The following is a 26,570-nucleotide window of genomic DNA, read 5'->3' on the forward strand; positions in this document are numbered from 1 at the left end:
TAAAAAAGTAATCGTACAAATTGCTAATCTGACGAGGTTGGCAACTGCTTCATACAATACAACCCAAAAATTCTCGTAAGACATCATCTCAATTCAGCACCATGCCAAAATGCAGTTTAGTATTTTCAAAAAATGAACAACTGCATGTGAGTGAATAATGATTCACAGTGGAGGCAGCTTCAGTCCACACACAAGAGCAGAAACAAAATTAAAGGAAAGAACAAGATGGGGATTGCTGTACCTTTCTTTATGGAAGAAAACCATAAAACATCTCCAAAATGTAGCCTGGTACTTACCTGTCATTAAATACATTATTTTAAAACACTAGAGTCCTGTGTCAATATTTATCTCAGCTTTGACATAGTTCATTTCTGCTTAGCTTTAAACTGAAACAACTTAATATCAAGCCATCTATCCATCCCAAGGTAACTCGGGTTCTGAGCAAACTCAGAGGGCATGTGTATTTTCTTCCTTTTCCTCTTACAGGTTACCAAGTGTAGGCAACGGTCAGGTTTGTTAGTGTCACGTTTGGGTTTCGACTTTTATCAACTCTTTTGAAGGATCAAGTATTTCCATTCGAAAACAACAAACATCTGCAAGGAATTAACAGGGATTTGGAGAAAAACATGATTTGTATTTTAAGAGAACAACAATTTGAACTACGCATCGTCAAAAGTAAGCCTCTCGGCTACTCATTTGCTCTATGTTTGCAAAGGTTATCCAAAGAAAAAACTGCTTACACATTGCAAATGAAAGTAAACTTAAAGAATATTCACTAACGAGCAAGTGGCATTTATGGAAAACTGTAAGTATGACAGTAGAATTTTTTTTCCCGTTGTTTAGGGATATCCAACTACAAACAAGTACCTGAGGACAAATTTAGAGGGCTGTGCCTTTGAATACAAGCTTGGCATTTTCTCTCTTAGACCTTGGCCCTTTACATAACAAGGAGCAAGGAAAAGGAATGGCACAAACAAATCTGGACGACACAATACACTGCAAGAAATCTCAGGATCTGATTCTCAAGAGCTACGATCCTGTGTGATCTGCAGCAAAGGAAACAGATCGATCTTCTGCTGTTAGTCTTCACAGTAGCATCTGCTTAGGGAAATGCCAGGAATTTGAAAGCACACCTTCCTCCTCTATTTATAATGGACAGTACTTTAAGCATTTTTATTACTTTTTTAAATACGTCCCAACTTGATTTTTCTTTCTAAAATGAGATATGTGAATATACTGCAAGGCAGTCTGGATTGATGGTTATTAAAACCTTATTAGCACATTTTCCAGGGAGAAAAAAAAAGCAAAAAAAAAAGCACTTTACAGTGAATAAACACAGACTTGCTAATTTGCTAATCTTAACCTTTTATTAGCAACCAATTCACAACTACTATACCTACCTATACATATAAAAGTGTGTGGGCATGTGCATATGTACATGTGTGCTTTTGGACTTACTTTCCAAGATCTGTTGGGTTGACTTTTCTCTTCTACTGTGGCCCCGAAATACACCTGGTGGTGATGTGTCACATATTTGCAGACACAAAAGGTTGCTTCCTAAACAAGTAGGTGCTAAAATCTCCATCTCCACGCATTCTAAACACCAGATTTCTGAAAACAACAGGAACCACCAAGTGCACGCTGTTTCTTGGCAAGATGACAACCAAGCTCCCCCATTATCATCTAAAAGGCAACGAAATATTTTTTAAAAGCTCCATCTCTTAGGAAAAGTGTCTGATGTGCAAAATGTAAGTTGTCTTGAACTTATGAAGACTGAAAATTCCCTCACAATTTGTTTCACTTGCAGAGAGCACTCGCAAAGCTCTTCTATGGCCCTCGTCCTTCTTCACTTCTACAGCAACAGAAACACCAGCCATCTGCGGGACTCCAGAAGAGAGTGCCCAACAAATACAAGAAGTTGGTGTTTGAACCTACTGGCCATCTCCTGACCTGCCCACTTCAAAAGAGAAGTGCCACAGGTACCTCATCAATTGTCTCCTGAAGAAATTCCTATTACTTCTATCTGCACAGTGAAATATTATTCATCCCATATTCTGTTCAAGTGAAATAATTTCCAGGCACCTGGTTCCAAGAGATTAAAACAAACATAAATATAATGCCAAAATAATGCATATTATTAAGTTGTATTTAAGCTGTATAGCTTTTCATAAATTATGACACGGCAAGAAGAGACAGAATTTTTTTTTCCCTTATGGTTAGAAACGTGGTATCTTAGTTTATACTACGACAATATCATAACCTGCATTCCTTAAACCAAGCTTCATACAATAGCATACATCATAAGTAAGCACTGAGCTCAAGGGTGCCACCTTAAATAAAATAACAAAAAAAAGTAGAGAATATTGTTTGCAAGACGACAATCACCACAAAGCCCCTAAAAAACCCAGAAAATGAAGCACTAAGTCTAACAAATGGTGTTCCTTAGCAATTGCCATGTAAACAGCTAGTCTAACTTCCAAACAAATGAGAAAAGCAGCTATTATACACAAAAAAAAAGAGTTGGCAAACTTACTAAATTTTGAACTTCAATAAAAAGCCCAAGAGAGATTTACCTAGATAGAAGACAGCCCTCTAACAACCAAGTACACATACACCTCACATACTGAAACAGCAGAGTCTGTGACTTTGAGTCCTATTACCACTAGGTTACTACTCGGTTACTGTTAATATATTTCTTCATTTCCCAGAGAGTTATTTTTCCTCATCTTGCTCCATACCGTCAAGGTGTGAGCCCGGTCTCCACTGCTAGGCCTGAAGCTACAAAGGAAAGGTCCACCTGCGTGGAAACCTTACATATTCTCTGTCCCACTGGTTTCAGCCACTCATCCTTAATACAGAAATGACAAGCAGTGCATTTATGTTATCCCAATAATTTCCAAATCCCAATCAATCTTCACACAAATTCTTTTAGAAATGTGCCAGAGTACATCAAGACTGCTGGTTTGTCTCAACAGGTCAAAATAACAGAACTTGACCCTACAGATACAGGGGAAAGACCTTCTAAAATACCTCAAAGACCTTATCATTTGTTTCCATAAAGCTGGTCTTTTATCGGACACCAACTCAGAACTATCTCTTTCCTAGAAGCTAAAGCCTCTCCTTTCTTTCAGTCTGCAGTCACAAGACAGCACTTGTGTTCCAATGTTCCTCCTTACTGGTTTGTACAAGAACAAAAGTGGGATGATGGATCCCTCCCCGCAAACCCTGGCACGGTTGCACCTCTCTGAATCCTCCTTCCCTGGATTTATCACAGGTTCTTACACCTCAGGTCACGTAGAGCAATCCTAACCGAGGGGCTGGGGAACTGCCGGGGAATCAAGCCAATTCCTCACACCTCCTGTCCCCCTTGCTCACCTGACGCTCCCTAGCTGGGTCGGTCCCAGGGACCTCAACAGGAGCAGGCTCTGCTCTCCGGCACGGAGCTTGGTTAGCATCACCTGGCCATGTGCTGGGCTGTCCCCTCCAAAGCAGGGGGCTGCTCTAAAGCTTCCTTTAATAGCAGTCCATGGCCCGGGCAGCAGCAGCACATTGATAGGAAGCAAGGCAAATAAAGCAAGTAAAGGAGTTCACCTTGGCTCACTTGCTTGGCTCCTGCAAACCATCTGTTTTTTTATTTTACCATTGCAAAAACAAAAATTTGGAATTAAAAGACACCTTCAAAGTAACCAAAGATTATCAACATTGACATAAAATAATTGGAATTTAACACTTACTGCCTGTCATCACCAAAAGACTGTGGTTTAGATCATCTGGATACATTTACTGTCTGCTTCTACAGTTCACACTAAAAAGCATTACAACAGCTATGGGGTTCCTTGAGTTTATAAAGATTATTCTTGGAATAACAGTCTTAACATTCCTATGTACTCTCAACAATTCCACCTTAATGGGGATTCTCCCTGGCAAATATACCTGGGTGTGTGTGTGTGCATCCTTCGATGCCTGTAAGAAGGTTCACAGCCTACCAGTCAAGAAGAATATAGAAACAAGGGCTTTTACAGGAATTAAAAACAATTACCAAATATAACAGTGAGTTTCAGATGCTACTGAATGCAACCTATTTAAAGCATGACAGAGAAACAAGTGGCTTGGGAGAAAATAAATGTATAAAATCCTTCTCACAAAACAGTATACAAGTATTTGGAAGAAAAACATTGCCATCTAGTGACTTTTTTTTTCCCCTCCGCTTTTTACACTAGTAAGTGATGTTTCTAAAGTTATTGTTCTCTGAATGTACTAATTTATACGAATTTATGAAAACAAAACATCATCAACTACAGAAAGTGTCTGATAAACCAGACCAATACCCACAATCACGCACATTTTGATGGGTACCTTTTTTTTTTTTTTTTTTTTTCCTCTCCTCTATTTCAAGAGCTTGTACAATTAATTCAATAGAATCACAAGAGCTGTAAATGACTAAAAGAAGTCACCTAGTCCATCTCCTTCCTTCAAGGCTTTACCTCTGTCCTGGACAATATAATTCCACCCAATGCAATTTTACTAACTCTTGTGAACAGATTCCATACCCACTTACTACGCAGTTTATTCCAGTACATCTCTCCATTGTGAAGGTTTTTTTTGCTAGCATTCAAACCAAATCTATATTTTTGTTGCATCAAATCTCTATTTCTAATCCTTTCCTTGGCATATACAAAAATTGCCTTTTTCCCATCTCTTTTCAACAGTCCTCAAAGCACACAAAAACACATTTTCCTTCCTTCTTATTCTATTTAGCCTCTAGATATTAATTTGTCAGTCATTGCCTATGGCCACAGTTTACACAGAGATGCTCTTTGCCTGCTCTCCTTTAGACTCCATGCAGTCCACGCTCACCATCTGCTAGCAGCCATGCACAAGGCTGGCCGGGACGCGGGCACACGTCACTGACGAGGAGCCGAGCTGCTGTATTTGCCTCTCACATGCTGCAGGCAGCAACATGGGATGAAGTCTGCAAAGCCAAGCTAGAGCCCACAGCTAAAAAATATGCTATTTACTTAGCAGCACAACTTCTCTTCCCAAAGAAAAAGATGATCAGGTTGTTCTGTTCTGGACAAATTTGCATTAATTGTTACCTATCTCCTGGCTGTCTTCAAATGCCTTCAAAAGCTGGTTTGGCAGCCGAGCCTGGGAACGTTAGATTAAGCAACTGGTCTGTCAGACCTTGAAGCTGAGGTGATCTCAGAACTGCTGGAGACTTCCTTTGGTAGGTGCACTGCAGCAGTTACCACAGCAGTTACTTCAGCTGAAGTGCACTAATGTTTCTGAGGTCACCTCAGCCAGTTCTTTAAAGCATCCTAAGGTGAAGTTCTGGTAATAACACTGATGATCAAAAACAACAAGATGCACTAGGATAAATACCTTAGTACTATTTTTTCATGTAGTTAATTCAGATCGACTTGTCAGGTAAATAACCCTGAATATATCTTTGAATTCAGATTTGCTTAAATAAGCCTGCAAATGTAATTACATCAAGTATCATTTACTACACTAACTGATTAAAAAAAATCCCTCCTTTTCCACTGCCAGTGTGTGCACTAATTTTGGATATGAATATTCCAAGGACTTGTTGTATCTTCTTACTAAAGGAAATAGTGTCCCCAACATTAGAGCTTTCTGATAATTTTTAGAAAGCAGCTCATTAGTGTGAAATATGTCCCCACTCACTTGTTCTCTGCCCTCCTCCAAAAAAAAAAAACCAGTCAGTTAACACTTAATTACAAAATAAGCATCACAAAGTGCCTATTACAGATTAATTTGTCTCCAATTTGGCTACAGTCTGTCCCTAAATTTCCAGTACGCGCAAACAACTTTGAGTTCTACCTTCCCAATTCTACCTAGAATTTTATTTTTATAGTTGTAATGCACAATATATAGCATAATATAATTTTTATCATACCGTTAGTCACTTTACTCATTAACATTTAAACATTACACAGCTAATACAAACTATTTGCATTGAACAGTACATTATGTTGTGTTATGCTTTGTACTTTAAAAGCTTCAGTTACAAAAAGCACCAAGAAAAAATATTTCTTTAAGCATAAGTCAAAAAAGCTTAATTCCCAATTCTTACTTATTCAGTTTCAACAGTATCGAACAATGGGAAAAAAAGTGTTTTTTTAAGGAAGAACAAAACACCATGGTGAAATCACAGAAAGCCTTCAACTCAATTCAGTGGAACAACAGTTTCACTTCCCGGCTTCACTGTCAAAACTTAAATTCTTTCAAGCCAGAGGAAAACAGAAATTTGTCATTTCCTCGTTGCTAACTAAATACACTTGCCTATCAGGTACAATTAGGCTGTAAGCACAGCAGTTACAGCAGGAGCTAGGTTTAAAGTTTCTCCATGAGATGGAATACAGGAATACACACTCGCTGGCTGTCCTTCATTACAAGAAATGCCACGGAAAGGCATTTGGGAGGCAAACCAGTCATCTGTGGCAGAACAACTCGCACCAGCCATGACACTCTGGGGAGAGGGGCGCTCAAAACCTGAAGAGCCGTAAGGTAACAAATACAATTTTGTCATCAAGCAGTGGAGAATACGCACCAGGGTAAGCTCCAAAGGCCAAAGGAGAGGACAAGCAGTGGAACTGGCCAGGAACACTAACTTCCCCCGCGGAGCCTCCTCTCACACGCTGCTTTTCTTGAAGGAGCACAAAGCCGCCGTAACGGCTCCGCCAAGAACTTGCTCGAGAGCCGGGGAAGGCAAGCAGGAGCTCGGGCCCTTACCTCATGTGCAGTATCCCGATGAGGGTGGCAGCGAGCTCGGCGGACATCCTGCCCATGATGCAGCAGCGGCTGAGGCAGGCGAGCAGCCCGGCCGGCAGCCCCGGCAAGAAGTAGACGAGCTGCACCAGGCGCCGCTGCGTCTCGGCCGGCAGCAGGACCAGGGTGCCATCTAGGGGATCTGCGGCAACGAGACACTCGGTCAACACCACCAACGTTGGCATCAACGCCGTGAACATTTACTGCCCTAGAGGCACGTTTCCTTCGCAAGACAGAAGCCCAGAATATACAGGCTGCAAGTAGCCCCCATCTCCATGGAGCAAAAGAACCCCACAGAGCAGCAAAGCAAGCAAGGGGAGCAAAAGTAGTGAGAAACGCTAGTGGGAAACAGAGAGACCAAAATACTTCTGGAGAAAAGTATAATTCCAGTAGCAAAATCCATAAACGGGCAATTTATTATTATCAACATAGAAGTAATAAAAATAACCTTGGCACAGGATATTTTTAGGAGGTAGCACAGTCACCTCGACAGATCTCAATACATTTTACTTCACATATGCAGGAGAATCCATTCCACTCATCACTTGCAAAAAGAAGCAGACACGTGCTTAGCAGCACACGGGCACAGTACTGTTGTAATCACCAGAACAGCAAGAAGTCCACAACGTGAAAGATTAGGTTCTTGCATTATTAATTAATGACAAAAAAAGAGTGTCTCAGATGCAAAAGAACTTAACTCTGCACCTTTGCTCAACCCTTCAACTTCAGTGAAGGCAGCAGCAGAAGAGCAAATTAAAGCATACTTAGAAAACTTGGGTATTTTCCACATATTGCATCTTCCTGCTCCGGTGATGGACAACATTCCTTGTGTTGTAGGAAGGCACCTTACCGTATATGCGGTCAGCGGTGGCCTGCAGGTTCTGCAGCAGCTCCTTGTTCGACCGAGAGGCAGCAGAATGAATGATATCGATGAGCTGGTTGGACAGCTCGGGGTTCTTGGTGCCCAGCAGGGCGAGTTGCTGGGGTAAACCCGCCAGCCAGCGGGACAGCACCTTGCTCCGGCTCCTGAGGAGAGAGGCAACAGCGGATAGGGAAAACAGGTAGGGAAAAACGGCCCGTCCTGCCTCGTCTCGACTCTAAGGAGAGATTGGGTTAGGTGGAATTACGATGCCATGCACTGCCGTACAGCGATCTATGATTTGCTTAGAGTATTTCAAAGTCTGAACACGTTGGTGCACTAATAAAGGCTGTGCATAAATAACACAAAACAAAACACCCACTCGTTTGTGAGCCACTTTTGCCCCACATTCCATAATTTCGACTCTTTCAAGAAAGTGCTTGTGTGAACTGCTCATATGCTGGCAAAACAGCTTAATTTTGTGCATAGTTCATTATGGAATAGAAAAGAATTTTGTATTTTACTGCACTCCGAATTCCTCAATCAAGCTACAACTCTCTATATTTGAGATTTTCAAATTCAATTCTACCTTTGCTGACATGTTGATTTTTTTAAATAGGTAACAGTCTATTGGCTATAGTGATTTAACAGGGACAAACTAAAATCATGTCATCTACTCTTAAAATTCATTCTGTTTAAGAAACAAAACCATGATTGGAAAAATTGTTTTTAAAATATTCAGAAGTAGTACAAGTATATTGAAAATGAGAAAAAAAATGTGCAAAACAAATCTTCACTATTTTCTCCCGATGGGGGAATGAACCAAATTGATTAGAGAATATTGCTTTCCATTTTTGCTTTTGAGATATTTATAAGAAGGAAGCGCTGAATTATTTTATAGTTTCAGGTGTGACTTCCACTAACTCTCTCCAAGTTTAAAAGTACAACTTTGCCACAAATTTTGTAAGATACTCAGGTACTCAAGCAAATTACTTCAAGCACTGCTCTCCTATGGTGCTATTAATAAATAATGATAACAATAAAAAACGGTAATAAAAAAAAAAACCACAAAACCAAAACCACACTCAGCAGATAAGGGGTCTCTGCTGTGCCCCAAGGTGATGTGTACAGCTCTGCAGAAGCAATAACCTGTCCCTGCCAAGGCCGGGCACAGCATGACACCCGTGGACACCAGTCCAGAGCAGAGGCCAGCCCCGCTCTGCCCGCCTCGCTGCTGCCCACGCAGCCCTGCACGCTCCGACCTCTCCACGATGCAAAGGCACTGATGGTTGGCACCTATTGCAACCCCCAGCTCTGTTTCCAGCACTGCATTTTAGCTTAGCAACAACAGACGCACAGGCTTTTCTGCCCAATATGCAGGACTTCAGAATAGATTTACTTGAACACCCCGGAGTTTCTCTTGACCATCCTCAAGCTTCGATAGGTGTCTCTGAGCAGAGGCTCTCTGCATCAGTGCATCACCCACTCCCTCTATCTTGGCAATTAACTAACACATTTGCCAAGTGCACCTTTTTCATGACTGGGGCCACTGACACAGATACTGCACAACTCTGGCCTCAGCAGGAGCCCTGCACACACCAGGTACTGGATGCCAAACAGATGCCAAGGCATTGATCACTTGACCCTACCGTTTGATCCTAGTCAACTGTCACCACAGTTTCCAGCCCCTCTAGCTAGCTCCAAACTCCTCAGGTTCACAGTGAGAGTTCTGTGGAAAGGAGCAGCAGAAAACCCTATGTGACCCAGGGCACTTGGCACAGCTCTCTCCTCTTGCCCACCCAGCCAGTCATTCCGCACTGAAGGCGAGCACACTGCTAAAGCAGCGTTCGTTTTATATTCATGCTATCTCGTTCCTGACCTTCCTCGCTACCTCGTTCCTGACCTTCTTGTCCCTTGTGTGTTTGGAAAGGGATTCCAACAGGGCTCCCTGATCTCTCCAGGGACTGAGACAAGGCTCAAACTCAAGTCCCCCGTATCTTCTCTTCTATAGAACAGGTTTACCAACTCTGTTCCATATCTTCTGCTTTGGTCCTTACAGAAAGCTATCCCAAAGCCCCATGCTGTTTGATTATGAGAAACTTCTTTCTACTTTACAGCTAAAAGTAGAGTAAATCAGTTTGTTCACTTATACTTTAAACAGGCATGACAACAACCCTTTTAAGATCTTATTTGTCTTCCTATTCTTCCCCATTGGCTTTGCCCAAAACATCAGAAACCTATGTCTGATAGGTCTCAGGCAATTTAAACACAAGTGGGAGGAAACTGATGTTCCAGCTCTTCCTGCAGCTCTTACAGTTTGGGTTTTCTTGGGCAAAACTAACTACAAATAATCTCATCCGAACGAGGTATGGCCTTGTTCAAAAGCAGTAATACTTTCATATAGCTACTGTTAAAGATGGTTACTGTAAAAATGAAGCTCCTTTTTTCCCCCCCAAAGCCTTACAACACAGGCAGCATACATACAGAAAAAGAATAATCTGAGAAGGACAACTGTTTGCAGCAGACTGGCTAAAGATGACAGATAAAAAACCCTGTTAGCTGCTAAGTACACATTTCCTTTTTGTTTTGTACAGCTACATCCCTTCATTCCTCTATTAACCTATTCCTTCAGATAATCCAATTCTCCCATTTTATTTCTGCATTAGTCCACTCAGTTACTGATTCTCAACAGCATGTCACCAACAACTTTCTATCAAGGTGCTCCAACAGAACAAACTTCAGGCAGGAGCAGATGATCAGCATCCGGAAATCTCCATGATCAGAGCTGGAGCCTGGATAAAAGGTCTCCAGGGTCCAGGCATGGATTCTGCTCTAGTGTTTGAAGGACCTGCACATGTGAGTGTGTTCATGAATGAAGGAAATGTTTATGTTCCACTAGCGAATTTCAAACCTATTGAAATCTCTTATTACTTACATTCTAACATGCCAGTTTTCTCAAGCCTCTGCAATAAAATTTACCCAATCCTCTTCTTCTGAACTGACTTGACAGCATGCAAGTCAAATTTCTTTACAGCACTAATATGTTTTGTTTCCGTATCTGAAGACTCTCCTTTTCCAGTTCTGGAAGGAGGCAGAGTTGATGAAGACTGGTCTATATTTAAGGATTTTACATAGCTGGCACCAGATGACTTGGCTGAAAAGCACCCTTTGGAAAATTTAAGACTTGGAAACAGTTTTGATAGATCTTATGATGAAAAAAGTATAGATAGCACAGCAATACAGAGAACGATGTTCTCTTACCTAAAGCAAGACAAGGATCCTAAGATGCATGAGACTGGTAACCCAAGAGGACAAGAGCATATCTCCTTAAACCTATTCCCCTTAGAGTCACGTATCCAAAACAAGGGAAGCAAATACAAGCAAAATTCTTTTCTTAAAGAAATTAAGCATGAAAAGATAGCTGTGTGCTAAGAGAACCCCCAAAGATACAAACTCCCAAGACCATGATTTTTGGTTGGAGGAAAGACACAGAGATGCCTGGGAAGGCCAATCGTACAATTTTATCAAAAGCTTGCAGCCAGATACTTCAATTTAAATCTGTAAGTCATTAAAACTTAGATAGCTAACTAGCTTTTTTAAGAAAGATATCTAAATATATCTCACAATCTCAAATACCTCACAAAACTCCTATATTTCAGAACCCTCAAAGTTCACTGACGTGACTAACATCTTAGTTTCTACAACAAAATTTCAGAATATCTATGTAGACATGCAGTATTCTAAGCTTGGAAAAAATATGTGATGTTGACGTGAAAAAGGATAACACACAGGTTTTTACCTGATTCTTTGAGTCCTCAAATCTTCTTTTTGGTAAACTTTGCTAAAAAATTTCAAAAGCAATGTACGAACAGGAAAGGCGAGATTCCTTTGCTGGTATAGGGTAAATACTGCTTTTATCAAGGGTTCTGTTGCCACTAGAAAGAAAATGTACACACATAAAAAAAGGAAATTTAAAAAGTGCTTATCTTCAGACTATATTCATATGCACACGTGCACACACACAAAGATGGAATTATAATCTATATCTGCATGATTCTGTGGCTATCTCCACAGGGAAGAACAATCTAACACAACTACTAAATACCATTTTAAATCATCAAAATAATACATTTTTACACAGCTCATGAAAGAGCCATACAAATTAATAAAGAGACAATGTCTAATCTTTCTGAAAACAATGTAGTGCACAGACTAGCAAAATAGCTTTTCAAGTCTTTGCAAGATCTGCAAGTTTTACTTTTCCTAAGTGAATCGTAGGTGGACATCTTCTACTTCCTTCCTTCCTAAAGCGGTAAGTATATTCACTCCCACAGCCTCACATTACTATTACTGATAATAATAATAATAATAATTCTTCATCTATACTCTCCCAAACCTCATTGTTATAGTGCCTTTGGTTCTCTCTCTATTCATCCTGTGGTCCTACGTACACACCAGCCTTAACCACTTTAAGGAAGCGGTTCCAGTAAACTGCACGTCTACTGAAGCTTTTTTTGCTCATTTGATTTACTTTCGGCATTCCTGGGGAAAGTTACAGCAGTAAAATGGCCACTTTGCTTAGGAACAACTAGATATTCTCCATCTAGCAAAACCAAAAACCTTGTTTCATTATCAGGAAAAAAAGTGTAAAGTGACTGATTTAAGTCTAAAATTTTTTGGAAAGTGCTTTTCTGAACCCTGTTACGCTTTATCTCAGGTGATGAGCCCACTTCAGAGTAAGAGATTTGTCTATTATTTTCCTTCAAAAAGGAGCTAAATTTGGAACTTAGGTAGGAATGATTAGTTAATATCTTGTTGCCAGGGCAATGCGAACAGATGGATTCCCAATTAAAAGGAACTTGGAAGGAGATACCATACTAACTGTCAAATGATCCTTCAAATATATTTTGGCATCTTTTCATCTCACAGTACAATGAAATCTGCTGCCAAGGGCAGAGCATTTTCTGCAGACTGTACCTTGCTACTCAGCTGTGGGATTCGCTTCCACTAGACTGACAAACACAACAGATCCCAGCCACCTTTAGACCTCCTTAAATAGTCTTTTCTATATGATGACCTACATTAATTACCTGAAAAGCAACTGAAAGCATGCCAAGCAAGGTGCTACCTGCAGAACAACCAAGCACTCCTTGAAAACTATACAAAAACAAAACCAACAGAATCACAGAATGGTTGAGGTTGGGAGGGACCTCTAGAGATCGTCTAGTCCAACGAACCTAGAAGACCTACAGGTCCTACAAGTCGTAACTGGAAACGTGTTTCCCCTTGGAAAAGGATTCTTTTTCTCTGGCAGCTTTCATCAGCACTATCTAGACATTTCAAGTCATCAAAGAAATATCATTAGACATGACTGATGTAATGCATTACATAAGCATTACACTAATGATGTTAAGCAAGGGAGTGGAGTGTTAGAATACAATAGTAAGACAAAGAGTTGCATGTTGGGTTTCTTTCCCCCCACTAAACTCTTTGCCTTCTTATACACGGCAGCTGCTTAAAAACTAAGAAAAACAGGTACAGAAATACAGTGCTACTTTGCATACCAACAGTTTGAATTTAAGAGATTCCTTTGGCTTTTTAGAAACTCTTCACATCTTACCTTTGTTTTGCTGTATTTGCATTAGTCTCCAAGTGACATCAAGCAATCTGTTCACCTGCTTGCTATTCAACCTGCTGCCATCCTGAAGAGTATCCGTCACAAATTTCCTTATCATATCCAACCATCCAGAATCCGTCTGCAGGGTTGAAGCACTTGCCAGTGAAACCATGATGTCACATAGGGTTAAATTCAGTAAAAGATGGTCTACATTGTTAGAGGATGACATACAATACTTGTTCCTAAGGAAAATAAAGAGAAAAATGTAAAAGATACTTTACACAATTGCTACTTTGGTAGAAATTACATAGCACTTCTTAATTTATAAGGTTTGGGGCACAACAAAGGGAAAAGAATACGGTTTCATTAATGGAAATCAGATCTCTGCAAAGTCATCAGCAAACCTGCATACACAGCCAAATGTTGTGGTTTGGACTTAACAAAGAGATTAAAGGGATTAAAATACAGACTCGTTTTACACATAAAATGCTAAAATCATATTTGGAATAATAATATGTTTGCTTTTAGGTAATTTAGCCCTTAAAAATACTTCTATATGTATATACACACACCATTTTAAATCAAGAAATTAGAATTTCATTCAATAAACACAACATCTTTTGCTGTTTCCAAAACAAAGCATTGCATTCTGAAACTGATTCAGTATTTTGAACCTGTACTTCCTCCTCTTTCTTTTTCCAGAATTGCTTAATGTTTAACCCAAAGACTTTCATAGCTAATACTAGCATTTGTGGCAGTACTTTTGCTATTCAATTTACAGTTTTAAGCAAGCTATTTACGATAGTAGATAGATAGTAGTAGTAGACTATTCTCTATAAACCACCTCAACAGTTTCTTGTTCTACCACGAAGATGCTTAGATTCTGACCAAGACCTCCTGCACTTGGCAAGCATCCAGTTTATTCCTCAAGATGTGAGAAGTTCTCATGTTTATAGTGGGAACAATAACAGAAGCTGCTCTACATTGCATCTCTCTAGCTGGTTATTCCTGTTTGACATTCCTACACTGGTCTATCAGCACTTCTAGGTGACTGAAGCAGGAAAAACAACTCCAGGAAATTATTCCAACTATGTACTCTGCAGAAACAACTGTTTAGTTGCAGTATCTCCTTTTTCTCTTCTTTCACAAATGCTGTTACATGATAACAGGAAGGAGCACAAAGTGAGAAATCCATTTGTGTGATATTATGGACTGGTAAGAAGAGAAAACTGTTCTTATATTCATGGCATGAAGTTAAATTTCCAGATGTAATAAAAACAATCTTGCACATCTTTACTTCAAGAATGACCAGTGAGTAGAAACAGAGTGGAGAAGGTTCGATACAAATTATAGGCAGGGTGGTAACCGTTAGACAAGAAACACAGTTAAATTGCCAAACTTAATTTTGAGGTTTTCAGTCTCCAGAAAAGGAGTAAAAGCCTGAAAATGCAGGACTCCTTAGTATCACAAGCCTAATGAATATAACTTATGTGCTTCCCTTTCAGCTAAGAGTTCTGCTACATCTCTGACCTGCGGGCCTTCACAGGCAGAGAAACCCAAGTCCAATTACCAAGCAGGATTTCAATGACAAACCTCGGGGCACCATGGAGGGCCCTTAGCTCCCCTAGGAGGTTCCACTATTACCAGCTCAGTTTGCAGGTACCTGAAAGCAAGGCAGACACTCACTCACACTTGGAGCACAGAGGCTAGTGCTTCACTAGGAGCACAGGAGTAGACACGGGCTCCAGAAGAGACCTCGTGCGGACACTACTGTCCCACGTGGGGGACTCCAAGCCAGCGCCTGCCTGGGAGCCAAGAGGACGGATGATCAATGGAACCAGAACAACATTCACACCAGCCCAGTAGCGAAGAGCAGTGCAAGGGTTTGGCTCTCTGTTCTAGCACTGCCTGGCTAGGAAGAAGAGATACAGCATGACTCATCTCCCCTCCTGGCTTTATGCGTCTAGCCCTCTAATATGACTGTGGAAGAACAGATAAAGAAACAGGCTTTAATTATGTTTTGATGTAGTGCAGCAATAAACTAAAGAAAGTATCCAGAATTATGAGAACCACCACACACGACTATCACAAACCACCAATAAGGGACAGGCAAAACATAAGCTAACACACAACAGCCCAGATCAAGTGTTCAATGGAACACTTCCATTTCTCTTGGAGAGCACTTTGTTTTCTACTGGAGAACATTCAGAGAACTTCCTATATGATATTTTTAAAAGTGTAATCAAAGCTTCTCAATCCAAAAGCTATCATCATGCTTAAAAAAAAATAAAAATAAAGCTTTCCTACAGACTTTTAAAGAACACACAATTAAGAACAAGAGTTCCCTTTAACATTAAAGGCTTAACACTGGATAAGGCATGTGATTCATGCCTACTATCTCATTTATTTTGTAAAATTAAAAGACATAAAATGACACTGAATTTAGCCTTACCCTTTGCATGAATCTTTCTTTTTGTGCTTGACTGTTTCTTGTAAGGAATAAGGAAAGTGACGCATGAAGTGGTGCTTGAAATCAACAAGGTAATTCATTCGAAGCCATAGTTCCTATCAAGGGAAGTAAATGATGCACAGAAAACATAGAAGTAAATTAAATACACGAATATAATCATGAAAAACTGAATTTCAGCTTTCTGTACCTAAATTTTTTTCTTTAATTACCCATCACTATTACATCCCAATACCTACTGTAAAAATATCATTGCAAAGGAAAGGCGTAATTATTGATTGCTGGAAAACAAAAAGCAGCTTAACATTTTGATTTGATACCAGATTCTTGAAGGAGCAGAAACTATCACAAAAAACAAAATTCCAGAAATTGTCACTATCTTAAGCAGGCTAAATGTGGCCTGAAAATTTAAAAATTATTATCTTTACCACAACGTTAGATTAAAACTAACTCAAATTAACAGTTTTAGGAGTTATTTTCAGTTATATACACACCTGAACTGGGTTATCAGATCACTACAGTGGACCTGACAAAGCCTCCTCTCCAAAAGGGCTCCAAAATGTGCCATAGTGTTACACTGGTTCGAAAGCAGTTTGATTTTTAAGGCCTCAGTATGGTGAAGAGTTTGATATGGAGCCCAGTACAGGGTGTTACACGTGTGAATATAGATGTATGCCCACATATATGTATACACACACACACGGTGTCCAACATTTCAATCAATAAGGGTCACACTATCTATTAAGTAAGTACTCCAGGGCCATGTACCATGAATCCTGTTCAAAACACTGCACAACAGCGGCTCACATCTTGACTCAGGAGCACCCCTTTCATGGGACCAACAGACAGGAACAACACGGCTACAGAGAGCAGCCCTGCAGAAACCTTTCGTGAGGACTACTATTCTATACGTAGATCTCATGAATACTATTAATTTTACCAACTTAGATGTATTCCTTGGTTTAGCATTCAAGCACAGGGGCAATATTCACCAAAGGAAATCTATAATCCTATACATATATAGGAAAAAAGAGCTGACGATATTTTTCCAACCACCATCAACACTCAAACTGCAAAGCTGACAGTACTTTCTCCAATTTGCAAACCTCTAGAAGACCAGGAAGAGTTGTCAAAAAAGAGAAGAAAGAAGTAATATACTGAGAAATTTAAAGAAAGCTTTTCAAAAATCTTACTGAAGTTTTGATTCAAAGGCTTCTAATACTAACCACAACACAATAATTCTGGTTGTACAAAGCAGTTATTCAACATCTTGGATCTAGGGTTTGGGAGTTTTGTTCCTTCACATGCACAACTTTTCAGCTCACAAACACAAGGAATAAACACTTCCCTATCACACTTTCTCAAAAGCTGTATTCTATAGGGTAGCTAGGAGTCAAATATTCTAACATAACGCTCCTCTTCCCTAAAACCCCTTTCAGTCCCAAAAGCTTTCACGCTGCAATACATCAAGAATGCCTAGAGGCTATTGGTTCAGGACAAATATTTCCATCACCCCCATCCACAAATGGCTAATTCTGATCAAAACAAAACTGACCTCACAGTTATGCCACGGGTCACCTCTCCCTTACCATTTTGCACGTTTCATCGTGCCGCTTTGTGAGTTTCCACAACAAATGTATTATACTAAGCACTTGCTGCATAAGCTGCTGGGATTCCGCTTCCAAAAGATTTCCAAGGATGGGAGCCGACTGGGCAGGAGATGCTTCAATCCAGCACTCAATCAGTAACGGAATTATTATCTCAATAAAACTTTTCAAGTTTTCAGCGGAGGACAGGCCTTTTTCTGTGCTGTCCGTTACACTTGTCAGAGACCTAAATGACAAAAGGAAGGAAAGGGGGGGGAAAAAAGTACAACACGCACCATTAAAAGAGACAGTAATAAAAAAAGATCATTATTTATACTGCTAACACAGTAATATTTTGCTTTCTTGCTATACATGTTCATGAAGAAAAACAAGAATGAAGAACAGCTATAATAAACCCACTCAAGTTTCTTTGCAGGTTTTCGTACTTCCGTAACATCCAACTAATTTTCAACACTTCTCTCCCCTTCGCTAAATGTAAACTCGAGACAAAGGGAGAAATATCACAATTTGCACCATCATATTGCCTTTGGGCAACAGACAAGGCTTCACTGTGTTCAGTACAATAAAGAAGTTTTATTCAAGATTCAAGCTCCACAAAGAACAGAAAAATAACAAAAGCGACTACCAAGTACTGTCAAACACACCAGGTTTATTAGAGACAGTCAATAACGATCTCCCACTCTAAACATAATAGAAAAAAACATTCTGCAAAAAAATGTAACTTCCATTCCTTTTTTGACTGTTCAATTTTAATATTCTCAAAACTACTGGCAAAATTTAAATGGTCTGACTGCAAACTTGAAGTTATTAAAATACTGAGAGCTATACTTCAAACTAAGTATATATATCTTCCAGAAAACAAGAATATCAAAGACCTTTTCTCTCAGAACTCTTTTCACTTCTGTCCCCAAACGAATTGTCCATAGAAACAAAACGTCTGCCTCTGGATTGCTGAGCAATCAAGGGATAGCATTTGCATAACTTAAAAGCAAAGACAGAATTCATATGGATGTTTTAAGATTTAAGCTCCTTTAAAATTAAGCTCCGTGAAAATAACTCCTGAAAAATTACTGCTAATTTGTTAAGCAAAATAATCTTTCAGAAGGGTTCCTTGACCACAATAAAGCACATTCGGTTTAAGGATAAATATTGCCCTATAGTGAGCAGTAGCTTCAACTTATGATTTCGGTCATTGTGTTCCACATATTTTTTCCTAACTCTGAGCAAGGAATTATCATCGTGAATCTAAATTCCTAGTACATACTAAATCACATATTCTTTAAAACTCCTGTTTCAGTGGTCTCTAGAAAGGGATATGTAAACCCCAAACACAAGTTCTGAAAAAGAAGTTTGCTTTCTTTCTGCACGTAAACAGAGAAACTGCTTACAAACATTTCATATGAAATTAAAAGTCAGGCAGTTTTTCCTGATCACGCTACCATTTCCAAATTATTCCATTAGTTACACTATTGTATTAAGCTCCATTTCTCATACTGCTGTTAACTTTACAGATAAATTTCTACCTCGTTGGAACTGCTACCTTATAAAACACAACTAACCCAAAATTAACCCAAATGTTAATAAACAGAAACCCTAAAGGAAGCAGGGAGAGGACACGTACAACACAGTAAAAGGTTGAGGTGAGCAATACATGCTTTTTTTCAAATAGGCAAGGTGAGAAAGAATTTTAAACCTTTCTGACAACGGATGGCAACCTAAGGCTTGGGATGGATTGTCCACTGAAGACACCACTTTCTTGCCAAGATTCCAAAGAGTTGAAGGTAAACTCTTCTAAATTAAACAATCAGCTCTTGGTCATGTACTGACAGGGTAGACAAACCCATCTTCCTGGTAAAACCATAATGAATCCTAACAAGCTACAGGACAAGCAAGTTGATACCGAGACCTAGCAGTTCACTGAACAGGTGACTCTCCTGTAAAAGTAAATGCCATGACAAGATTACACACACAGCTGAGATTCTGAAATGTCAGTAAACATCTAAAACAGTTCTGAATAAGTATTTTTTGAAATCAATTATCTGAAAAAATCACCTATAAGGAATCCTCTGGAATCAGAGAAATCTTTCTGAGTATGAAAAAAGAAATTATCACATTAAAAAGTGAAGGGTGGATAAAACTTGAAAACACCTGGAGAAATCATAGTAATGCCACAGAGTATATCTTTACATTAGGAAACAATATTATTGATGGGAGCTGCCAGAACTCCATTTTACTGTGCACGTAGCCCCTGAAGATGTCATTCTTCTTAAAGTGCTGATAGTCCTACCAAACAGGAGCACACAAACACAAAGCTTGTGCAACATATATAGGCAACTTGACAGCAAAAAAAAAGACCAACATAAGTTCAGCACAGGAAAGTTAAGGAAGCATAAAAGAAACAGAAGATAGGGAAACAGATGTCTACTGCTTCAACTAGAAGAGTCATTTCAATTTAGGAAGGGTTTATGGCTCTTGGAGCCTAGACCAGGGTACCGTCCTCCTCTTTTTGTGTATAGGCCTATTTGCAGCAGAAATAATCAGTATCCCACATGAACTGGACTTTCCATTTCTATCTGAGGCACAGGCCATACACTACATATATTCACTACGTTTTGTCTTCCATTTTCTGTCTGTCTTCTGCAGTGTTCTATACAGGTTCATTCTGTCCTTTCCCTCAGCAGCAACAGATGCTGTAGCATTTCTCTTCAGCTCCACTCCCAGTTCAGCAGAGATCTCACACCCCGGTGTCACGATATTCAAGTTGTGAAGGTTTTCCATTTTTCCAAACCTAAAAGAAATTCGATACCAAAAAAAGTAACATGTCAGTACATAAAACAGCAGGAATATTCTAGTAATTCCCTAATTCACTGTCATCTCTAATTGACATCTTTGACTTATCCACTTTTCTAAGCTCAGGACAAAACACAGATTCTGAAAATCCCTTTTTGTAATCACTAAAGTTACCAATTAGGTCCTACCCATACTCAAAGAACTTGACAAATTAAAAATATTACAAGCATAACTGCTTACAACCTTATTTTTAAAGGGCAAAATTCAAACTTCTATGAAGTTATTAGTGATGAGCCCTTTTACTATGAGTTCATACACATGAAATTATTCACTTCTAGTTTGGCCCACTCATACTGCCTACAGTTAGGGCTTGACTATTCATAAATAACTTCTTTAAATTAACACTTATACACAGCCTGAGATTTTGGAGGTCCTCAAAGAACAGTCAAGATTCTATGCACCTCTCATTAGAGTACACTATTGCCCTTGAACTAACAGCCACAGCAGAGGCTCAGGAATGACTGTAAAGGCCAAGGCTGGGATTGGAAGAGAAAGACTTAAACATCTTCAGCTTACTAGACAGAATTTCTAGACAAGGGCTTCAGTCTGTAGATCTCTCATCCCTAATTTTCCCATCAGATTCAGATGACACCACATTCACTTCCTGTGACTTCCTAAATTAAGTTACTAGCAAAACAAGCTGTACTGACCACCTCGTACAAAACGAACACAATCAAACAATATCAAACAACAAACAAATGCAATAAAATGAGAATGTTTTAGTACCTTGTATAAATGGCCCTTCTCTTTCCATTCTTCTCTTCTGCTGCCACCAGCTGTCTTGCGAACCTTGTCTCGGATTCTAGTAACGTTTCCTTCTACTCTTCCAGCTCCTCCTCACGCTTGCAAAAGCCTTTTTGAAAGTATTTATAACCACAGGCGGATCACTGGCTAGTACTGAAATCTGCCTTCGAAAAAGGGGATTCTGACACAGGTAACACCAGGTGTTGATTTTCTGCTTACTTTTCCAGGCCTCTGACAGGAGGCATCCCTATCTCTACCAGGGCACGGTGTATCACACACTACATGGCACTGCATCCACAACACCAGAGTCCTCTTATACACATGGGTCCATAATTGTCTACTAGTTGAATTTGCTAACACTGCTTTATACCTGTTATTTAGCCTCTCCCATCAGTAAATAAGTGCTGCAGTCTCTCTTAAACCATGTGAAGTCTCTGGGTTAAAAGTCTTCCGAAAGGCTCAAGAGCATTTTTGCTTTTCAAGTAGTTCATTTCCACTCGCACCACCTGTGATATCTACAGTAATACATACTGAACTACACAAAAGGTGCCGTAACTATTAAGTGTCCCCCACCCTCCAGTTCAAAGGAGGGCTCAAGAAGAAGAGAAACAATAATGGTTAGTTATTTCCCCCCAAATTTCAACTATTTGATTATTATTAAAAAAAAAAAAAGACTATGCACACAAGCTTATTCTATAGTTTCTTTACAGCAATGCTTGTATCCCACACATTCATCAATATTTTCCAAAAGAGATCTTTTATCCATACTGAAAATAAAAGCTAATGAACTGATTAAAAATGCCTAGAAATGCCAACTCAGCAGAACTCCCATACAGTAAGATGCCTCTTGTAACACTTACAAATGAGCTACAGTCAAAGAAATTTGACTGTTGCTAAAATTACAATAGATTCCTGAGGGAAAAGGCACAAAGTTTTTGTCAATTCATTATTTCAGTCAAAAAAAAAAAAAAATTCTTCTCAGTCAACTGATGTTTTCACTATATTTAACTATAAACACATGGGTGTTAGAAACACACCTACTTTTAGTATAAGGAAATCTGCTTGCTTGTTCCCTACATGTATTTTATATCCCGCAATAGTCACCTGCAGTCTTTAGCTTTCAATACAGAAATTACTAAAAAGTTGTCTCTCCAAAATGTTATTCCTAAAAGCCTAAATAGAGCTTTTAATTAATAACGGAATCGTTTTTGATATTCAAACAGTTATTTCCTTAGTATTTCTGTGGCACGTTGAAGCCACAGCTCATCACAAGTGCTCTACAACCCAGCTAACCAAGAATCCCAAGACAAAAACGAAACCCCCGTCTTCAGCAGCAACAAACCACAGTTTAACATTAATTTCAAACACAGAGGTGACACCCAGGTAACGTTGTCTCACCTCAGTCTAAACGATGAGTTGATCTTTGGTCGCAAGCCACCATCTCCATATAGCTGCACGTGTTGCTGATCGTTTGCGAGGGCCTTCCAGGTGACACACACTGCGTTTCTCACCGAGTTAGGGCTCTCCTTTGGGTCCTGAAGCCCTTCGGCTTCTAAATCACTGGACCCATCTACTACCGCTTGGAGAAACTTCTTGAGCCTCGTGAGAACGTTCAGCCTCCACTGCTGAGAAGTCACTCTGCGATTCGGGTTAACAGAGAGCATCCAGGAGAGTTTCTCTCTACTTTTCATCCTTTTCGACAGCTGCTGGTGAGAAATAAGCTCTACAAAATTCTTCAACAAGATACTACTGCGGTCAGTCAGAAGGGCTGGGTACTGTTCCAACAAAACATCCAGGACTTTCAAGGAATCTTCCTGAATTCCCTCGCTGATATGAGTCATGGCACTGGAGAGGTGGGCACTTACCAAAGGGAAAAACGGGGCAATCTGTTCGGCTCTCACCTTTGAAGCCAAGAACTGAAGCAGCTGAACGGCTGCTCCTCTAACGCCAGAGTCTTTGTCTGTAAACACAGCTGCAACTTCACTTACTATACTTGAAAGGTGTGCATCAACTATAAATGGATACTGAGACAGAAGTTCTTTGAGCCCAAGAAGAGCGTTTTGCTTAACTCCAGCACTGTAATGGTGCATCTGTGAAAGCAGATCCTATAAGGAAGGAAGCACACGCATACATTTGCTATTGTTATTACTTTAAATACTTCAACTTCTCCATCTCTTTTTTAGCACTTGGGTACAAAGTCTCTGTTAATGTTGGTGTGGTTTGTAGCAGTGTAGTAAGTTCAGAACAAATGTAACATTCATTTAAAGCATAACAATGAACAAACTATGAAAATCTAATCACAGAAGTAATGAAATATTGTGGCTTGCCCTTCAGGTAATTAGATATCCCTTATTTTTCAACTCTCGTTTCCCTACCAACTTAACAGAAGTAGGAAAAAAGTCGTCTAATCTCTCAGTTCTCAAAAGTAGAATGATGAGACCTCAGCCTCAACAGTTCTCTAACTCAAGCAGAAAGTTGCAAGACATAAAAGATAAAAGACAGCAGCAACTGTAAAAGGACAAATCCCCCGCAGACATGTAAGAAGATTACAGATCATTTCAGGGGGCCATTTTTGAAACCCTTTTCTGAAGTTATAATCCATGATAAATTGTAATGTTAAACCTGCATGAAACGTGAAACTGAAATCAGTGTCTAACTTTCAGTTTTTCCTTTGCCTTAAGATTCTTGAGCAGTGCAGAATCTAAGTCACTGAATCCACGGGTCAGCTTACCACCAAGGGAAGAAGGGCCACATTGAAATATCTCACTGCTTCTTATAAAAATTTCAAATATTTTTTGCTAAAACGTATTTTGCTAAATAAAATGTCACTTATCTATTTCTGAAAGTATTGTCAATGCATACCTTTATGTTAAGCTTTCTGTTTTGTGTCGGAAGCATTCCATCTTCTTTAAGTTGTTCAGGAATTTGTATGGTCTTGGTTTTGAAAGTGGTGTCAGTTGCATTTTCTAGCTTCGGCTTTTTTTTCCCAACTTTCAATTTCACTTTCTGGAAATCTTCTTGGCGTTTCCTTTTCTTCGTCATTCTGATTCTCTGCAAAAAGATATTCAAAAGCTTAACTGGATTAAATATACTATAAACATGTATATTCTCCAAAGAGCAGCATCTTCCCGTTGCAGGCTACTCTTTTCATGCTTTTTTCCCCGTATAAAGTATTGTCTGCTATTGAGACAAGATACCAGGCTAGACAGATAGAGAGTCTAACGCAGTATAACTCTTCTTCTAGTGTCCAAAAAACATTTTACCGCTCCTTTAAGTTCACCTTTTCTTTGAAGACTACTTATTGAAACAAAAAGAGCCTTCTTAAGTACTACCTTCAGATCCTCTACCAGAATATGTGTTAAAAAAAGGCAGTTTGCTTTTGATATGCTTGAGTCCTGTTGTGCCCAACAGGCCCAGAGAACTGCCTGGTTTCATTTGTACGTCGCTTACCAACTCAGTCATCAGTAACACAGTCTGCACAGGTAAAATCATAGGTCATGGGCCCCTCACAACTAAACAATAAAGAAAACAGCACCCCACTAAACCAAACCAAATACTATCCAAAAAGGTAAAACCGTTCAAACCCTTCCCCTCTCAAAAAAAGATCCACCTCATAAAAAATCCAATATGCCAAACACTTTCCAAGTCTGTACTGCGTGTTTTGCAGAACAGTTAAAAAGAAAAGAGAGGTTAAAATAGGCACACAGAGAGTAAAAAAAACAGTTGAAAAAGCTCATATTTAATAATGCATAAGAAACAAGGTAGCATCTCTAGGTGGTGTGAACCCAACAACTGCTAAAAGTGCTTCTAGAACCTACAGGGAGTATAAAAGCAGGGTGGAACAGGGCAGGACACATCAGCACAATGCCAGTCTAACGCTCTGGTTTAACATCCCAGCTTTCCAAGGACAAAAGGCGATTCACCCAGCTGGAGGTATCTGCCGTTGCAGCTCTCCCTGTACACACTACATATATTCAACTTGAAGGGTTCATCCCTCAGGTTCACAAGCCTCTCATTTTTTCCACCACAGAAGCATCTCCCCTTTGAGCTGCCCTTCAGCTGGCACCTTGCACACGGATCTAACGTCTATGAAAATGCTGCAAACACAAAATTCAAAGTAACTAAAAAAACAACACAGCTGATTAAACCCAGAAACTTCTAAAGGAAGTATGCAATCATTGATCCTGCTTATGGGGGATATGGCACCACTAGCTCTACAGTATGTCTAGAGCTGATTTCCCCAGAAGAATTCGAGGGTTAAGATCGTGCTCAACTACAATAATTCATCAGGATAATCGTTCTTGAGTAACATTTTAAATCCAATTTGCCATCTCCCATTCTTTAAAATATTAAAGCTACTGATTTAAGTCCTTTGACTGAAACTCAATTTCTGCTTTAAATATGCTAGCTCAAAACAGCCAGCAAAGGCAAGACTAATTTAAGTAAATGTTCACTGTGAGAAACTTTTAAAAACTGTTGGGCTTCAGTCCCAAAATGAAAAGGTCTGTTAGTGTCTAAAAGTAACTACCACAATTCTGTAAACTTTTGGGTTTTACCTCAGGCCTCTTATAGGAAAGAACTCTAAAGAGACTTCCATCACTCAATTACAAACACATGCAGAAGTGGCTAAAGGTGTTCATTAACTTTATTCCCATTTACAAAGCTTGCTTTTATAGCATTATTTCAAAATACCTCAACCTGTAAGATGGAGGGGGTTGGTCCTCCAATCGGCACTACCCTCATAATAAATGCACACACCTACGCACACATGCGCTGAAGAAAGGCGTTTTTAATGGAGAAGGCCTGAGCAGGAGAAGCTCATTCCGTAAGCAAGGAACCTTCCACGCCTTGGGAGTCACTGAGCGTGTTAACCGGCCCATTCCACATGTTCCACGCTCAGCTGCTGGGAAAACCAGCCATGAAACCACAGCTATGGGGACACCAACATTCCACGTGACAAAATGCCACACAGATTTTTATAGAACCTATGAAATCAAACACTGTTAATCAACCTGCTTGATTTCTAATCTAACTCTTCACTCAGACCATTTGCCAAGGGCCCTGCTCGAGGTCAGGGCACTAACACACACATTGCCAAAGACCCCACACTCCTAACGCTTTTCCAGAGCTACTCCAGGTGCTATTCAACCATTCTCGCAGTCTTCTGAAAGGGAAAGGAAAAAAAGCCCAAAGGAGCAGCTAGTTCCCTGGTAATTCACTTGCTCGCGTTCTCAATCGGCATCCTCAGGGATATCGCCAGGACAGTGACAAGCCCAGCCGGACAGCCCTGGCAAGTCAGGGGAGCACCGGCCCTAACTTCCCTCGCCGGACACGCGGGCAAACTCCCCTCCAGCCAAGCTCATTCATTTAGGGCTCCCTCAGCCTCCCGCAACGCAACGGGGCAGCATCCCAGCCCCATTCCCATTCCCACAAATCCTAACCACCACCGCCACGCGAGGCGGGGGGCTCTCCAAGGAACACGGTACCTCGGGGCGCACGCTCCGCCGGGCGCGGAGCCGCCGGTTCGCGCAGGCCGTTCCGGCGCCTCAGGACATGTCCCGGGGGACAGCGCCGGGATAGCGCCGGGATGCCGCCCGCTCGCGCGCCGCGGGGGTGGCCGCTCCGGCGGCGGCT

General features: G+C 40.2%; 1 protein-coding gene across 1 annotated transcript in view; it reads right to left on the reverse strand.

Annotated features, from left to right (window-relative positions):
- The window catches only part of TEX10 (testis expressed 10), a 43,639-nt gene extending 17,136 nt beyond the window's left edge, over nucleotides 1-26,503 (reverse strand). The window contains exons 1-9 of the mRNA XM_026041860.1: nucleotides 26,423-26,503; nucleotides 23,799-23,987; nucleotides 22,335-23,041; nucleotides 17,325-17,568; nucleotides 15,721-15,833; nucleotides 13,272-13,510; nucleotides 11,451-11,586; nucleotides 7,643-7,818; nucleotides 6,757-6,934 (exon numbers count right to left, since the gene is read on the reverse strand). Coding sequence (XP_025897645.1) covers nucleotides 6,757-6,934; nucleotides 7,643-7,818; nucleotides 11,451-11,586; nucleotides 13,272-13,510; nucleotides 15,721-15,833; nucleotides 17,325-17,568; nucleotides 22,335-23,041; nucleotides 23,799-23,978 — 1,973 coding nt within the window. The 5' untranslated portion in view covers nucleotides 23,979-23,987; nucleotides 26,423-26,503. The remainder of the gene's footprint in view (nucleotides 1-6,756; nucleotides 6,935-7,642; nucleotides 7,819-11,450; nucleotides 11,587-13,271; nucleotides 13,511-15,720; nucleotides 15,834-17,324; nucleotides 17,569-22,334; nucleotides 23,042-23,798; nucleotides 23,988-26,422) is intronic.
- Nucleotides 26,504-26,570: the final 67 nt, after the last annotated feature.

The sequence above is a fragment of the Nothoprocta perdicaria genome, unplaced genomic scaffold (genome assembly GCF_003342845.1).
Source record: "Nothoprocta perdicaria isolate Ctin4 unplaced genomic scaffold, notPer1 scaffold_297, whole genome shotgun sequence".
NCBI classification, from domain to species: Eukaryota; Metazoa; Chordata; class Aves; order Tinamiformes; family Tinamidae; genus Nothoprocta; species Nothoprocta perdicaria.